The 18,313-nt window shown below is 44.8% G+C and overlaps 2 protein-coding genes across 3 annotated transcripts in view; one reads left to right on the top strand and one right to left on the bottom strand.

Moving 5' to 3' along the window:
* Positions 1 to 3,989: 3,989 nt before the first annotated feature.
* On the bottom strand, positions 3,990 to 7,416 carry TIGD2 (tigger transposable element derived 2). Its single transcript, XM_010374465.2, has 2 exons — positions 7,033 to 7,416; positions 3,990 to 6,849 (listed from the first exon to the last, which is right to left on the bottom strand). Exon 2 carries the CDS (start codon positions 5,923 to 5,925, stop codon positions 4,348 to 4,350), a length of 1,578 nt encoding a protein of 525 aa, XP_010372767.1. The 5' UTR covers positions 5,926 to 6,849; positions 7,033 to 7,416; the 3' UTR covers positions 3,990 to 4,347.
* A 99-nt stretch (positions 7,417 to 7,515) lies between these two features.
* The window catches only part of FAM13A (family with sequence similarity 13 member A), a 405,569-nt gene continuing 394,771 nt past the window's right edge, over positions 7,516 to 18,313 (top strand). The window contains exon 1 of one of the 2 annotated variants that reach the window (XM_030914589.1): positions 7,516 to 7,871. The gene's annotated coding sequence lies outside the window, so the exon portion shown is untranslated. The remainder of the gene's footprint in view (positions 7,872 to 18,313) is intronic. The other variant, XM_030914582.1, reaches the window with a different exon arrangement.

Here is an 18,313-nt window from a genome sequence, read left to right as displayed (position 1 = left end):
CTCCATCTCTACTAAAATACACAAAATTAGCCAGGCATGGTGGCGCACACCTGTAGTCCCAGCTACTCAGGAGGCTGAGGCAGGAGAACCGCTTGAACCCAGGAGGTGGAGGTTGCTGTGAGCTGAGATTGTGCCACTGCACTCCAGCCTGGGCAACAGAGTGAGACTCTGGCTCACAAAAAAAAAAAAAAAAAAAAAAAAAGGAAAAGAAAAGAAAAAAAAAAAATAGCTGGGCACGGTGGCATACTCCTGTAGTCCCAGTTACTTGGGAGTCTGATGTGGGAGGCTCACTTGAGTTCAGGTCAAGGCTTCAACAGATGAGTAAAACTGCCTTGAGTTTATCTTTTTTTACACTCAAAGGTGACTGTCTTTCTTCATAAATAAGTTCCAGAAGAGCAACATATTCTGAAATGCAGGAAATAATTAGGTATCATTTTTGTTGGTCTTAGAAGAAACTAGATGTTACAAGTTGATCCGGAACTCAACATTTTTACAGATGGGCCCCTGTGGTGACTGACAGCTACAGTCCTTGGGGTCTGGCAAACTCAATGCTGCCTGCCCACCTATGCATACACCCCAGCCAGCATTCCCAGAGATGGGTCAGTGCCCTGGACCTCAAAAGAGATGCCTGGGATTCCTGGGGGTCTGCACAGTCTGTGAGAGAAGAGCTGTGATGAATTCTCCAGGGCAACCCTGAAGACCAGGGGTCCTCAATGTACAGCTGTAGAATTGCTTAATAGCTGGTGTTTATGAATGCCTGGAATGTGACTGTTCACCTTTCAACTCTTTCACATATGGGGAAACTGAGGTTCAGAGAGGTCCAGAATGCTGCCAAGGTTATCTATACAAAGAGTGGAGAAGCTGGAGTTTGCATTCCAATCTGTTAACCTTCAATAACCCTACTCCTTCTGCTTGGCTAGTGCTCCTAAAGTGTGCAGATGAGGCATACAAGATTGATTTTAGGTTTTAGTTTGGCAAGTTTAAAAATAAGAATTCTTATGTTTAACTTGAATCAGACAAAGACCCCAGTTGGCACATGAGAACGGCAATTCTGTAGATACTATTGCTTACCATGTCTAGTGCGTATATTTAAAAAAAAGTCAATTTGTGAAAATATTAAGGTGATACGTGAACACAGCCCTCCTGAATAAGTCTAATTTTGGAGTGCAGGGTCCTCCCTATCATTCTGCTTAAATTGACTATGGCTTCTGATCCTGGCCCTGCCAATTCTATATTTAGCGCCCAGTTCTCCAACCAACCCCTGTATTACTCTGAGATTGAATTATGAAATAGTAAATATTCACACTCTGCAGTTTTGTGAAAAAAGCATGCTTAGTTGCCAAATACTTTGTCCATTTGGTCTGAGTTCTGTTAGTCTCTCAGGTTCCTCTAAAAAACATATACATTTTAAAAATTAACCAACAGTCAGAATTATTAACCAATAGTCAGAATTTGTAGGTATTTCCTTCAAGGTGTACAAAGTCAAATGAGAATACATATGTCTGCTTTTCAAACTAGGGTACATATAAGGGGCAAGTGTTAACCAAGATTACCACGATGTGTCTTTCTAGAGGAATTATTACAATATCTCAAGGAGGTTAAGATTTTTGTATTACAATGAAATGTGGAATGAGAATGCACAATTTATATTATGATTAATGATACAACATGAGACTAAACCAGTTCAGTGTCACGACTGAACAAAGTTTGTGTTAGCAAAAAGCAATGTGAAAATGCAAAGCAGCCGGGCGCGGTGGCTCAAGCCTGTAATCCCAGCACTTTGGGAGGCCGAGACGGGCGGATCACGAGGTCAGGAGATCGAGACCATCCTGGCTAACACGGTGAAACCCCGTCTCTACTAAAAACTACAAAAAACTAGCCGGGTGATGTGGTGGCGCCTGTAGTCCCAGCTACCCGGGAGGCTGAGACAGGAGAATGGCGTGAACCCGGGAGGCGGAGCTTGCAGTGAGCTGAGATCCAGCCACAGCACTCCAGCCTGGGTGACAGAGCGAGACTCCGTCTCAAAAAAAAAAAAAAAAAAAAAAAAAAAAAAAAAAAGAAAATGCAAAGCAGTGTTCACATATAAGTCATTACCCTTATCAAGTTTTAGAATCCTTAAGTCTCCAGGAAGCCAAATAGCCTCAGGATTTATCTTGCAGGGTTGTATTTCCTCAAGGCTATCAGGCAGGTGAAATTGTGTAAACTGAGGAAAGTGTTTTAATAATGATGTATGAATTCTCCAAAGAAAGTATATTCTGAGAGGTCTTCTGAAAAAGCTATTCTAGAAGCCAGAGGCTCAGCTCAAAAGACACTGATGATAATCCTCATGAAAGAAAAGAGCCCAGACGCGGCGGGCTCTAAAGTCCCCTCAAACCAAATGACCAGCTCCCTACATATAGCTGGGCCTAATTACTATAACCACTGTCTCCCATGGTATTTCTTTTGCTTTTTCTACTGATCCTGTATTACTTTAGTTTGATAAAATATTCCAAGTGCCTCCCTTATTGTTCTTATCTACTGTAAAGGTATTTTATTATGAATTATGCCAGTATTAGATTTTCTTCTATGAACAAAGCCAACATCTATTTATTAGCAAAGTGCTAACAGAACTGGACCAAAGAAATTACAATTCCATTCTCATTTCCTATTATAACTCCACCAAAGATATCTTAAATGCCTGCATACATCGCAAAGCCTACCAGGGGGTGGTAAGTGATTTTTCAGTTAGAGTAACGCTTCAGTTTTCAAAGAAAGAAATCATTATTGCATTTCCGATGAACTAATTACTTGTATCTTTTTTTTTTGTTTCTGAGACGGAGTTTCAGGCTGGAGTGCAGTGGCATGATCTCAGCTCACTGCAACCTCTGCCTTCTGAGTTCAAGCAATTCTCCTGCCTCAGCCTCCCAAGTAGCTGGGATTACAGGTGCATGCCACCACGTCCGGCTAATTTTTTCTATTTTTAGTAGAGACAGGGTTTCACCATGTTGGCAAGACTGGTCTTGAACTCCTGACCTCAGGTGATCCGCCTGCCTTGGCCTCCCAAAGTGCTGGGATTACAGGCATGAGCCACCGTGCCTGGCCACTTGTATCTTTTCTCTCACTTCCTTGGAAGGATTTTCCTAATGCAGCAAGCCCACTTTGAGTCACACATTGGATCTGTTTAGCATACTACTGAAACTCAATATCCACAATGGCAGTAACAGCTAACACTCAATGTTATTTTGAACGAGGCCCTATTATAAGCCCCTATTATTTAAAATCCATATGTCAACTCATTTATGCCTCACAAAACTCTCTGAGGCAGATATTACTTGTATTTAACAAATGGGGGCATTAAGTAATTTGCCGATGGTCACACAGCAGCTGCACTCCTCTACAGTACCTCTCTTCATGTTCTACTTTATGTTAGTCTACTGTTCGTGTGCTGGTTCCACAAATTAGATGTACACTTACATTCTCAGTATTAGTTTTCACAAAAAATGCTGTATGACAGCAAATGCATACATACTTTGTAAGCTTTCAAGTGTTACATAAACGTCAAATAGCTTATTAAAAACTACTGGCACCTATAAATAACCCAAAAGACAGATGGTAAAATGTAACCCTTACCTCTTCTAATTGCAATAGTTTGGGAACTGAAATCTATTTTCCTGGAACAGGAATGGGATTCTTTCCACAACTATTTAGGAATTCTCCCTCTTATCAGATGGAAAAAAAAATGAAGTGCAAATCCTTTTTCTGGGACATTTAAATCATACTTCGCTTCCTTTACTATTCTCAAGAGATGGCTGATCTGAATTGCTAATTGCCCAAATACTGCTAGTACAGAAATGCAATATTTAAGGCTTTAGACTATTTTCCTTCAGTTCTCTGCAGTCGCAGTGAAATACTTCAAGTGCAATTTTTGCTGAACTCTTAAGATTTTCAGCAGTGGAAAAGCTGTGGAAATGGAAACTTACCCCCAATATATTTCAATTTGGAAGTTCAACTTCAATGAAAAATCATAAAAATGTAAGTTTTATTGAGTGCCTATAGTGTGCATGGGCCTTTATTAGACAAGCCGAATTCAGGCACAACAGACACAAGATCCCTGGCCTCAGGTACCTTATGATCTAATTAACATAATACATATTAGAAACAGTAGAAAGACAAGTTACATGTCAATGCCCAATGACTAGAGTCAACATTAAAGAGTTGTAATTTAAGTAATCCAAATTGACATCTAATCCTAAAATCATTTATAAAATGTATTTGGCTTCGGAATCCACAGGACTTCAAACAAGCAAAGTTTCACTGCAGATAGACAGTTACAAAGATGCAAGTACACTGAAACACTTAAGAGCCTTATTAATGATTTTTGTTATTTTGGATCTTCTGTTTTTTTCTTATTATGGTCCGAAGCCTCCTTAATACCAATTTATCAGACAGAAGCATGTCATCTTGTTGTTCAAGATAATCCAGTAAATTTTCAGTCCATTCAAGTGCAGCTTTATGGCTAATATGCTTCTCTGGATTCAGTTCTGTTTTTCTACTCTTACTGGAAGGCTTTTGCTCAGCAGCCTTGGTCTGGTCCTCAGCACTTTCACCATCAGCCAGCACCTGACAGCTTGAGTCATTGCTCCGAGAGTCGAACCACTGATCAATAGTCTCAATGTCAACATGTTCACATTCTTCTGTGTTCTGTAAAACTGTTGCTAAATTAGCTGCTAAAATGGCTCCTTCATCAATGTTCATACCTGAATTCTCTTCATTGCCAGGGAAAAGTTTTTTCCATGCTTTGGTTATGGTACTTGATTTTACCATGTTCCAAGCTCTTGACACTTCATAAATTGCATCCAACACTGTCAAGTTCTTCCAAAATATTTTTGGGTCAATTCCTTCATCCATGTATTTCTGGAGAAGTCCTGCTCGGTAGTATCTTTTTACAGTGGCTAGAACTCCCTGGCTCATGGGTTGAATCAGACTTGTGACATTTGGTGGCAAATACTTCACAATTATTCTGCCATCATCTGAACTCAACATTTCTTCATTTGGATGTGCTGGGGGGAAATCTAAAAGCAGCACTGCTTTCTCTAAAAGTCCCTTGGATTTCAAATGCTTCTGTACCTGTGGCACAAAGTACTTTTCAAACCACTGTCTGAAAACAGACTGTTCTATCCATGCACCTTTTTGACTGTAATATGTCACAGGAAGGTTTGAAAGGTCAGTGCCTTTGAATGCTCGGGGCTTTTTGGCCTTCCCCACAACACAAAGATTAAGTTTGTGTAAACCTGTGGCATTTGCGCAACACATAATAATGATTCTCTCTCTGCTTGACCTACACCCAGAAGTACTTTGTTCAGTTTCAAGAGTTAATGTCCTTGATGGTAGACATTTCCAGAACAATCCAGTTTGATCAGCACCATAAATTTGCTCTGGTTGTAGATTCTCTCTTTCAACAAATTCCTGAAAGCTACCACAAAATTCACTGGCAGCAGTTTCATCTCCTTTTAATTTTGTTCCTTTACCAGCAGCCTTTGGAATACCATGGCGCTGCTTAAATCGAGTTAGCCAGCCTGACGATGCATTAAAATCACCTTCCATCCCCAAAGCATCAAAAAAGAACTTGGCTTGTTTTGCACAAATCGTTCCGGACACTGGAATCCCATCTGTTTTCTGTTGGTTAAACCACTCTATCATAACTCTATCAAGCTCCTCATATGTTGATGACTTCATAGATTTACGTTTGGATACCCCACTGGTAGGATCTGAACTGTTTGCATAGTTTATAATCCTTTCTTTGTTCTTTTTAATATCACGAACTGTGGATTCACCGATTCCGTACACCACAGAAAGTTTTTTGAAAGAGATGCCTTCCTCAAGTTTCTTAATAATGTCAAGCTTGTCCTTAATTGTCAACACTACACGCTTGCGTTTCCCCAACATTTTAAGTGTCTAATATTTTAGCTGATTACTAGACCAAGATAATTAACAACTAAGATTTGAATACAAAGCAACTAGAAAATGAGGTTGTAAGATTCCTCCTCTCACTTCCAGGGCCTAGATGGATAGTGCAATGACCAATTTCCTGACCAGGTCTACATGAATCTCTCTACTTGCTATTTTAAAACTTACAAACTTTCTACAAAAAAGCCTAGCTCCAATTAACTCTTACCTTCTTTCTCACTTAGGGTTTAGAGTCTTTGAATGAATTGCAATCACACTAGAGGTTAGACACTCAATCAGTGCTGTATTAGTAAGGCCTCTAAAACAGTAATATTGCATACTCAATTCTTGCCCTCCTTGCAGGTAATGTTCTTTGCCAAAATAGCCACTAAATCTCAGGTGGAAGTATTTTAGGAAATGTGCTAGGGAGTAAACAGTTTAAGTCAAGAGAGGACTTGCAAACTTGACATACAGGAAAATACAATGGGAAAACTCACCCGCTGACTATGCGGTCTTTGTCAAGCAGTGGATTGTATGGAATGCTGTCTCTCTAGGCAAGGACTCGGCTATAGGTTGCGCAAGTGAGTGCTTGTGGAAATCATACGCAAGAGAAGATGACCGGGACAGAAGTGAACAGTGCAAATAAGGTGAAAGTGGAACAGGCAGAAAACTCTCTACTTTAAAAAAGACTTAAACCTACTAGATTTGGCAGCTGGAAAGGAGGATAGTGGACATGTGACGTCACATTACTAAAGAAAGCATCAAAAAAACTGCATCGGTGGAAATGAGGACCCAAGGTAGAGGCTATGGGATGGAAGGCTCGGTGAAGATGATGTTACAATAATCCTGCTGAAAGACGATCCTCGATGGGCCAACAGAAGCAGTTCCTGTGGGGGCTGTATAGATACTCGGAGGCTCCGAAACCTAAAGGAAAACACCAAAAACATTTTCTTTCAATTCAACATCAGGATCTGTGGCATTATCCACATCTATCCTGCAACTATGTTGAGAAAATTAACGCTTCCTATCAATGTGATAGGTAAATACGACAAATAATGCTTTTAGGCATACTCTAGGGTGACAGGGAGAGGGACCTGAAGAGCCTACCTCCTGAAATTAAGAGGTCAGAGAGAAGCCGTGTTAGCGAGGGCCTCTCCCCGCTGGGCGAGCTTCAGAGCGCGGGACGTCTTTCCTCCCGCGGACGGAGCCCGGATTCCGCCTGGACGCCGGCGACCTGGGTGTCACTGCCGCAGCCAGCCAGCCAGCCGGCGGCCACTTGGCACAGGGAACGCCAGTCCGCCGGCCCCGGGCATCGCCCTGCGCCCGCCTGCGCGGCGCCCAGACCACACTAAGCGCAAATGGAGTCTCCTGAGGGAGGCTGGCACTGGTGGCGCGGCAGCGGCGAGGGACGAGCGGAGAGGGACGAGCGTCGCCGCAGAAGCCGGAAGGCGGGGGATTAGAGAGCACGCGCGCGCCCCCGCAGAACGTTGTGCCGGCGAGGGGGCGGGGCCTGCGCGGGTGAGCGCACGCGGCCCGGGGGAGGGGACTCTGGCGAGCAAGAGGGAGGGGCGGGGCCGGCAGGGGCGCGTCTCTGGGCGCCGCGTGGGTTCCACTCACCGCCTGGCCCTTCGGGGGACGGACTGCCTCCCTGGCCGGCAGGGGGCGGCACACGCGCCTTGTCCTGGCGCTTTTCCCAGTGGCCCGGCTCTGCGTACGAGGCTCTTCTCTCCCGGAGGGGAAAATTTAAAATCTCTGCCCCAGAGGGCTGGGTGGGAAAGCGGAGAATCCTCGCGTGCCAGGAGCGGGCTGCGAATGGGGCAGGGCGAGCGCACGTGGGGCGTGTTTACAAACAGCAGCCGCGCCGCTGTGCGGAGGCGGTCCGGGTGTTGGAGCCCAGCGTCAGCGCGCGTGGAAAGTGCTGGCCCAAGCGAGGATCATGAGGCACGGTAGGAGCCGGCGGACGTGGGTTCGGGGTAGGAGCTGGGGCGTTCACTCGGCAACACCCAACCAGACAAGCCCAGGGTGCCCAGGCGCGGCGGGCGGCGGTTGAGCTGAGTTGTCGGGTCAGCGCTCCCTGGTGCTGATGCTCCGGAACTCGTCACCGTCGCTCTAGAGACGGACCTTTTGCAAAATCGACAGCACCTGGGAGACGCGGGAGCCTGTGGGAGGCGTCATGGTAAATATCCTGCCACGCCTTGACGCCCGGGGCTTCTCAAGTGGAATCAGGGCATTGCGCTTTGTCCGAAATTCCCTTTATTTGTTTCCAACGGAGACACTTGCGGAAGGGTCACCGCCTTCCCGGAGGAGGAAGCGGTGCAACTCCACCTTGCCGCACCTGTTTCCTTGGAAACGCGGTCAGGCTGCCTCCCTTTCCGTCTTGTGTGTGCGTGTCACAGTTTGAAAAATTGAAAGTTCTTCGGCGAAGCGTCTCTTCCATATGAACATAAATGTAACGTTTTCGTTAACACAGAGTAACATAGTAATTCGTCATTTCTTTGACAAGGGCATATACTGTTTCTGGAATTTCAGAAACTTGGAGATGGAAATCAAAGCGAGCATACTGTAGAAAACAGATGTTGATTCTAAGCCTTCTGTTTGACTCCGCCGCCAGAACTGCTCAATTGCCTTTCTCAACATAGCAGCCTTCCACTATCTGGCATGACAGAAATTCTTTGATCTAGTTATGTTGTGAGGTTGTAAGTGGCTTTTGGAGAATACCTGCTTTTAGACCTCCCCTCCTCTGTGCCCTCCATTTGGCTTCCAACAAGTCAGCCCCTTTCTGGAACTCCTGGTTGCCTATTTTGGGTAGAATATAATTTACTTCATGGTAGTTTTATATAACTTTAAAAAAAATTCTTATTTTCCCTTATACCTGTGAAGAGCATGAAACACTGCTAGAACAGCACTTTTACTGCCACCCATGTGGAAATGAGGCAGCCTGTAACCAGATGTCAGCTGCCTGCCTTTCCCCCTCTCCTCCAAGTCTGCTGGAGTTGCTCTGTCCCAGGATATTTAAGTACAAAGGAATCCTGCCTCTTACTCTTCCTCTCTTTTCCACGGTATCTCTAGAATTTAATTTTCTTCCAGATACCACTTGCATTTTTCTCTGTTCCTCCTGGATTCTCCCGTTTGCTGTTTTGTGTCTTATAGCACTTCCGTTTTTATCACCTTGTGTAAGTTCAAATCTGGATACAGCCCACATTTCTTGATTTTCTCAAAACACCGCTTGACTCAAGGCATTTGTATTTAGTCGACTTAATAAGGTTTTACTAAAGGCAGTTGTGTCTTTACACAAAACAGTTTTATTGGGCAAACTTTCTCCTTTTGTTGGGGGAAGGGGTGGCTAGTTATGACTGACATTACAGCACAAGGGGGAGAGGACTTAAAATGTTAAGAACATGTGTATATATATGTATATATACATATATACATACATAAGAATATATGTGTGTGTGTATATATATATGTGTGTGTGTGTGTGTGTATTTTTGAGACAGAGTTTCTCTCTGTTGCCAAGGCTAGAGTGCAGTGGTATGACCCTGGCTTGGGCTCACTGCAGCCTCAACCACCTAGGCTCAAGCGATCCTCCTGCCTCAGCCTCCTGAGTAGCCAAGACTATAGGCTACAGGTGTGTGCCACCATGCCCAGGTAATTTTTGTATTTTTTTGTAGAGATGAGGTCTTGCTATGTTGCCAGAGCTGGTCTCAAACCCCTGGGCTCAAGTGATCCTCCCATCTTGGGCTTCCAAAGTGCTGGGATTATAGGCATGTGCCATCCTGCCTGGCCAATAATAGATTCTTAAGGTGGTGAAACTACTCTGTACAACTATAGTGGTGGGCACATGTCATTAAACATTTGTTCAGATGCACAGAATGTACAACACCAAGAGTGAACCCTAATGGAAACTATGGACTCTGTGATAAAAATGTTTCAAGGTAGGTTCATCAGTTGCAACTGATGTTCCACTCTGGTGGGCAATATTGATAATGGGGAGGTTATGGATGTGTGGGGGCAAGGAGTATGTGGGAAATCTCCCTGTCTCCTGTGGAATTTTGCTGTGAACCTAAAACTGTTCTAAAAAATAAAGCCTATTTCTTAAAAAAGTAGGTACAAAAAAAAATGAGAATGTTGGGTGCCTAAGGCAACTTACTCTTTCTCATCTACTATAAGCTCAACACAGCACACTCTAAGCAGTTCTCCACTGGACACAGCTGGGTATCCTATAATTCATTTCAATTCTGATACCATCTGCCTGGAGTGTCCCCCCAACTTCAAATGCCAGTTGCAAGTAGTAGGTTGTTGTTAGGTTCCAACCCCAGCTGGGGTCTGAGGGGAGTTGGTGGATGGGTGGTGGGTAGTTGAAAGAACACTTGGGGGACTGTAAGCAGTTGAGATATAGCTTTATTCTCTCTCTCTCTCTCTCTCTCTCTCTCAGCCTTTGTTTTGGCCACTGCTCCAGCTGCAGCCCCTCTCAGCGCTGGCTCCACCGCTCCTGCCACCCCCAGGGCCTGTAGCTGAGCTCCCCAGTGTGCTTGCTGCTTCCTGGCTCCCCTCCCAGTCACCTGCAAGGTGGCCCAGCTCTCTCTTACAGAGTTAGCAGTGCAGTTATATTACTCACAGATAATAGTGGCTCAAAGCCAGGTGATGAGCCCACCCATAATGTGGTTACATAACTGTGTTTGTGTAATGCACGGGATTGTGCACCTGCACTCCGGTCCCGTTGTGTCATGCAGCACTAGACGTTTACCTCCACCAACTCTTTTCTGCAGTGCAGCTATTTACCTTACACTCCATCTCCTAGGCCAAGGGAGTCCTCTTAGTGGAGAAATGTGTCTATAGGGCAGCAGTCTGGACCCATAGGCCACAGCAGCAGTACATATATGCCCTGGAGGAGAGTTCCTTCCTTGGCCATTCCCCTACAAATCATCAATCACAGAGGCTGTATTAGTCCGTTTTCATGCTGCTGATAAAGACATACCTGAGACTGGTAAGAAAAAGAGGTTTAACTGGACTTACAGTTCTACATGGCTGGTGAGGCCTCAGAATCGTGGTAGGAGGTGAAAGGCACTTCTTACATAGTGGCAGCAAGAGAAAATGAGGAAGAAGCAAAAGCAGAAACCCCTGATAAGCCCATCTCATGAGACTTACTCACTATCACGAGAATAGCTCGGAAAGGACTGGCCCCCATGATATAATTACCTTCCCCTGGGTCCCTCCCACAACACGTGGGGATTCTGAGAGATACAATTCAAGTTGAGATTTGGGTGGAGACGCAGCCAAACCATATCAGAGGCCATACATTAAATTCCCAAGTCCTCCCTCCATGGGGCTACAATGGCCATCCATCTGCAGTGGGTGGCTTGGAGGGTCCATGGCCAAAACCAGGTTTTTGTTTCCCTACCTTTAGGGACATTGAGGCAGGCAACAACAAATTACCGTTTGTCACAATACCTGGTTGGAGGAGGTCATCGTTTCTCCCATAGGTCTTGCCACATGGCCCCGCCCCAAATGGTCCAGTGACCAACTAGCCAATTCTGTAACTTCCAAGTAGTTAACCACAAGGTTAAGCCTTAATAAACTGCTCAGCCATCAGTGCAGATTATCATAGGTGTCATCTCTTTGGTGATCACCATTCACATTGTCCTGAGTTTGGCCCATTGAGTACTTTGTCCACATCTGGTATCAAACCATATGGTGTCAGTACTAGGCTGAACCACGCATGACAGCGGTCCAGGCGGCAATGGCACCCCAGGTGGGTCCATCCATATATCATGCCCCATGGGGGATAGAGTGGGGTGCCCCTCTTTAAACAGTGATGGCTCAGGGTTTAGGGGTACCTCAGGCTGACCCATAGCCTTATATTGCATCAGAACTGTAGGTCCCAAGACTTCTTGCAGTTCTGCTGCTAAGGGGCTTATGCTCAGAGGACTCCGCTGTTCTAAGTAGACATCCCACTTTGCTAAAGTGGATGTCTGTGCCATCCCAGTCCGGGGAGTCATTACCCATGAACATATCCACCCCACTATTGGGTAAGTCGTTTGCATGATGACTGTAGTCCATCCTGTCACACTCTCATAAGCCTGAAGGGTGGCATATGCAGCTGCTAACTGCTTCTCTATCAATGAATACTGGAGCTCAGCTCCCTTCCAAAGTTGGAACCAAAAGCCTCCTGGCATTTTAAAGCAGTCCATGTGCTGACATAGGCCCCAGCCAGAATCATCTGTGGTCACATGCACCTTGAGTTCAAATGGGCACCCGTGGTTAATCACTTGTAGGGCCTGCACTTGCTGCTGAATAGCCTGCTTGGCTGCCAGAAAAGCTGTGTCAACCTCCCTATCCCAATCCCAGGTAACCCCCTTTTTTGTCGGTCGGTACAACAGTTTTATCATCTAAGCCAAATGAGGCACAAAGGCCCGCCAGTACCCCAAGAGGCCCATAAAAGTCTGCAGCTGCCTCACAGTGGTGGGCCAGAGATATGCCTGAATTTTGTCTATGATGGCCTCTGATATGGCTTTCATCTTACCCAACCAGATAACTCTTAAGAATTTGGCAATCAATCTAGGCCCTGGGATCTTGGATTCATTGACGGACCAACCACATGCTGCCAAATGTTGCAAGAGAGGTGGTGCCACTTCTACATCTGCAAGATAATCAGAGGTTAGCATAATATCATCAATATAATGGAATAGGGATCTCTCTTTGGACATTTCCAGGTGGCTAAATCCGTGACAACGAGGCCGTGACATATTGGTGGGGCTACGCACATAGTCCTGGAGCAACACTGTGAAAGTCCATTGTCATCTTTCCCATGTGAAGGTGAACTGTTCCTGACTCTCTAGAGCAATGTCAATTGAGAAGAATGCATTGGCCAAGTCCGCCACATAGTGGTACTGTCCCAATTCCATTGTCAAGTGGTCCATCAAATCTGTGATAGATGGCACAGCTGCCAAGCAGTGTAAAGTATCCACCCCCAGAATATATTCTGGTATGGGAGAGACATACACAGTATAAACGGAGCCAAGTGGCCAATGCCAAGGTGCAAAGATACAGGTTTCACTTTCACTGACCAGTCTCCATAGCCATTTAGGTATGCAGCTTTACCCGGAAACTTATCTGGGCTTCCGTAGACAAGACTACAATCTGTGCCAACCTGCTGTACATTGGTGGGGGACCAGTGGATTGCTAATTTCACATGTAGCCTCTGGTCATCTAGTGTTCCCTCCAGCCAGGCATCTCAGCCAGCTCCCTAATCAAACACAAAAGGCTGTATACCTCTGCCTGTCTGTAAGTAGTCCTTGAGCCAGAGCGTCTGGGTGGGGATTTCCGGAACTACTGCTTTGGAGTCAATTGCCTCCACAAAGTTACCAGCACTTCCCAGGTGGGTAGGGGCTCCCCCAGACGGTGCCAACACTGTTTGCCTAACTCCCACAAATCACGGGGGGTGTAGGCACTATGTGAAGCATGCTCCACCACGGTAGGGGATCCCTGGGCCTGCTTTTTGGGCCCAAGTGGCTATTCATGCTCTGTTTGGTGGACCACGGAGTGAGCCCAAAGCGGGGGTTCTTCCCCCTCAGTATTAGACCAAGCGGGAGTGTCCAGCTGGGAGGGTAGGCTCAAGCCGTCGCTTATGGCACTTCCCAATTCTTATTCCAAACTGTATATCTGGCCCTCCAGGTGCTTGGCTTGCATCTGAAGGTCCCTTACCTGTGCTGCGTCCTGCAGGGACTGGGCATGCACTGACCATAGTGCAGTCAAAAACGCCTATCTGACTCTGCTGGCAAAGGCATGCTCCTTCTCGGTGCTGTGCACTTCCAGGTGTTTCAGCACCTTCTCCGTGCTCACTGGGGGACCCGTCCACTGCTGCCCATGTTTCCACTGGAGCCCATCCTAGCAGCACAGCCACATAGCCAAGCCAGGATCACTGGGGGCTGAGGACACACTCACCTCGGAATCCTGCTGACTACACCAATTGTCAGGTTCCAACCTGAGCTGGGGTCTGAGGGGAGTTGGTGGATGGGTGGAGGGTAGTTGAATGAACACTCGAGGCACTGTAGGTAGTTGGGATATGGCTTTATTCTCTCTCTCCATCAGCCTTTGTCTCAGCCACCCCCTACAACTGTAGCTGTGCCATAGCCCTTCTCAGTGCTGGCTTTGCAGCTCCTGCCACCCCCATGCCTGTAGCTGTGCTCCCAAGTGCACTTGCTGCTTCCTGGCCACCTGCAAGGTGGCCCAGCTCTCTGTTACAGAGTTAGCAGTGCAGTTATATTACAGACAATAGTGGCTCAAAGCCAGGTGATGAGCCCACCCATAACATGGTTACATAACTGTGATTATATACTGCATGGGATTGTGCACCTGCACTTCAGTCCTGCTGTGTCGTGCAGCACCAGATGTTTACCTCAGCCTACTCTTGACTGCAGTGCAGCCATTTCCCTTACAGTTGCCACCTATACTTCTGAAGAACTAGCTGTAAATTGGGATTCCCATGGTGCCCTTCCTTGTGTTCCATTAATTTACTAGGGCAACTCCTCACTGAACTCAAGGAAACTTGTTACTTGCATTTGCTGGTTTATTATAAGGGATAAAACTCAGGAGCAGTCAAATGGAAAAGATGTATAGGGCAAGGTTTGGGGGGGGGGTGGGAGGCGTGGAGCTTCCATGCCGTCTCTGGGCTTGCCACCTTCTCTGCACTGGATGTGCTCAACCTGGAAGCTCATCAGATTTGTTGTTCAAGTGTTTTTACAGAGCTTCATCTCCAGCCCAACCCCCTTCCCAGAGGCCAGTGAGTGGGGCTGAAAGTTCCAGCCTTCTAATCATTTGGTCTTTCTGCTAACCAGCCTAATGCTGAGGTTATCTAGGGATCTCACCCTAAGTCACTGTATTAGCATAAACTCAGGTACCATCAAAAGAGGGTTGATATAAATGTCAGAAGACACTCCTAACATTCAGGAAATCCCAAGGGTTTTAAGAGCTCTGTGGCAGGATCTGGGGAAAAGACCAAATATATTTCATATTATACCGTAGCATTCTTGTTTTATTAAGAGCCCAGTTGATCACAGGGAACTTCCTATTGTCAGTTCTTCTCTTTGGGTCACAGCATCCTTCCATCTTGCTATGCCATTCTTTTCTTTCTTTCCCCAACATTTTTCTATCTCAGGGTCCCCTCTCTTCTCTTTTTTTCCTTCTCACCTGCTTGTGAACACTCAAGATTTTTTTTTTTTACTTCATTATGCAGAGCGATTTTGTATTCTTTTATCTCTTTTCTAACTTCCCTTACCATTCACTGTGGTTTATCTCTAATGAAAAGGCATTTCAGTCATTGGGGAGTTCTGTCACCCATATGTCTCTTTTTTCTACATATGTGCACCTCTCTTAATCCTTATAACAGTACTATGAGGTAGATGTTACCTATGTTTTGTGTACAAGAAAATAAAGCTAGGCCGGGTGTGGTGGCTCACGTGAACCTGTAATCCCAGCACTTTGGGAGGCCGAGGCAGACAGACTGCCTGAGCTCAGGAGTTTGCGACCAGCATGGGCAACACAGTGAAACCCTGTCTTTACTCAAATACAAAAAATTAGCTGGGGGTTGTGGCATGCTCCCAGCTACTCAGGAGGCTGAGGCAGGAAAATTGCTTGGACCTGGGAGACGGAGGTTGCAGTGCGCCGAGATTGCGCACTGCACTCCAGCCTGTGTGACAGAGTGAGACTCCATCTCAAAAAATAAAAAATAAAGAAAAGAAAGGCTGAAAAAGTATATGAATCTATCAAATGTAGGTAGCAGAACAGGGATTTAAGCCCAGGTATGTTTGGGTTTAAAGCTCCATGCTCTGCCCATGCTATCACAATAGAAGTATTTATGTCAAAGACATGGAAAGAAGAAAAAGTGTACTGTAATTATTTATTCCTGCAAAATTAAAATTATTTATTAAAATGGAATATTTAACATTAAGAAAAATGGCTTTCTACTCGTGAAAGCACTGCAAGTCTGCAATGGTGTTCATTTGCTTCATTGGAATGAGAGTTTTCTGAAAACTACTGCAAATCACCTGAAATTAGATTGTTTCTTATCATTATAAGCTCTAAGTTTTCTGTTCTGCTGAGATAATGCAGCCATACAAATACCTTATATGAACTTTGAATTATTAGTAGTATTCCTTATGCAAGATAGCTTTGTAACAGAATAGGACGTCTCTAGATAGATTTACTTTCTTAGTTTTTAAGGGACTCCTTTTTTGTTTTTGGTTTCCATTTACTTTATAATTGATTCTCATTCACTTGAAGATTTTTGTTTCATGATACCTAATAAGCCTAAAATGAGGACATGGGCCAAGCGTGGTGGCTCATACCTGTAACCCCAGCACTTTGGGAGGCCAAAACGGGCACATCACTTGAGCTCAGGAGTATCCGACCGGCCTGGGCAACAAGAGGCAAAGCCCCGCCTCTACAAAAAATACAAAAATTAGCCAGATGTGGTAGTGCATGCCTGTAGTCGAGCTGCTGGGGGTGCTGAGGTGGGAGGATTGCTTGGGCCCAGGAAGTCTAGGCTGTGGTGAGCTGTGTTCATGCCACCGTACTCCAGGCTGGGTGACAAAGTAAGACCCTGCCTCAAAAAAAAAAAAAAAAAAAGAAAAATTTTTTATTACAATACTATTATTCTATGGGTAATAAACTGATTTAATATAGAGTAATATTTGCCTTTAGTAACTTAATTATTTAGTGCCAATAATAAATCAATGGTTTGCATAAAAACCATTTACTGTCACCTACATTAAGGGACATAAAATATTGAGGGGATATTTTATAAATATAAAATATAATTTATTCTTCTTTTGGAGTATGTAGGGGGATATGGGTCTGTTAGGGCAGTGGTCCCCAACCTTTTTGGCACCAGGGACTGGTTTCATGGAGGACAAACTTTCCACAGTGGAGGAGGTGGTGGATGCTTTCAGGATTAAACTGTTCCACCTTAGATCATCAGGCATTAGTTTCTCGTAAGGAGCATATAACTAGATCCCTGGCATGTGCAGTTCACAATAGAGTTTGAGCTTCTGGAGAATCTAGTGCTGCTGCTTATATGAAAGGAGGTGGAGCTCAGGACGTAATACTTGCCCACTTGCCACTCACCTCCTGCCATGCGGTCCAGTTCCTGATAGGCCACCGACCGGACCATACTGGTCTGTGGCCTGGGTGTTGGGGACCCTTGTGTTAGGGAAAACAGGATGTGAAAAGGGTCTCATCAGTAAAATGAAAGCTTTTCCTTTGACATCTCTTTCAGCTCAAACATTATTTTACTTCATATTATAGATGAGCCTTAATAAAAAATATAGAGAGAAAATAGAAATTTAAAAAATACCCTTTTGCATAAAGGTAGGGATAGTTTTCCACTTGAAAATGTCTACACACAAGTGAAAGTTCTGATTACTCACTGGAAAATCCCAGATCATTTTTAAGAAGTTGGTAAGTTACAATACTGAAAGATGGTGAGTTCTGAGACTCCTGAGTCATATAGATGCCCAGTGGGGAACTTTTAAGCTTTGTTTTGTTTTCTTTGTTTCTTGGTCCACTGGTGGGTGGTAGGTTTTCAGATGACTGGTAGCAGAGGCAAAGGTAAGAGAATGAGTTCCCAGGAGGGTAGAAAAGATTTCGTGGGGTTTAAAAAAGAAGTGAAAATTATTGGTGGCAATGTTTAAAGAAAAGTTAGACTCATTTCCTGAAAAGCACTTAGATGTAAATTGAAGAAACCAGTGAATTGGCTGAGTGGCATGGGAAATATGAGTAGGAAATGTGAATGAAAATTGTATACCCTGCTTACCTTTCCAAGCCTGCCCAATTTCCAGCATTCTTTAGAGGAGCCCTCAATTCTGTCTCAGGTTGGTAAGGTCAGGTGAACTGAGAGCCCGTCGTGCATCACACCACTCATTCTCCCTCTCCTCAGCACATGCAGCTTCATATTTTTGAGATTTTCATGCTTCCCCTTTAGCCTGGGAAGTTTTCTCCTTCCTCTGTACATCTGTACATCCTTCCAAGTCCTACTTTGTCCTCAAAGCCACATTTATCAAGGTTGCTCTTCAAACCCTGCGAGCTGGAATCACCTGGAGTTCAATATCTAGATTTCCTGGGCTCACACCAGGGATGAAGCCCAGGAATCTTTACTTTCAGTGATCATCCCATGTGATTCTATTACACCAAAGTTTGAAAACCTTTTATGGTTAACAACTGTTTGAATATAAAATTCCTCCCTTATATTCTTTTGGGAGTTTTTCTTCTTCCTCCTCTTGTTTCTTCTTATTAAATTGCACACAATCTTTGAAGAACAAGATAAAATACAGAAAAGCAAAAAGGAAAATAATAATGCCAACATATAGACATAACTATGCTTAACATTTTA

This window comes from Rhinopithecus roxellana, chromosome 2 (assembly GCF_007565055.1).
Source record: "Rhinopithecus roxellana isolate Shanxi Qingling chromosome 2, ASM756505v1, whole genome shotgun sequence".
Taxonomy (NCBI): domain Eukaryota; kingdom Metazoa; phylum Chordata; class Mammalia; order Primates; family Cercopithecidae; genus Rhinopithecus; species Rhinopithecus roxellana.
Note: the sequence above shows the minus strand (reverse complement) of the source record. Positions and strands in the feature narration are given on the sequence as shown.

Excerpts from the sequence above, each read along its gene's own strand:
- TIGD2 (XM_010374465.2), bottom strand. The coding sequence starts at position 5,925 with ATGTTGGGGAAACGCAAGCGTGTAGTGTTGACAATTAAGGACAAGCTT.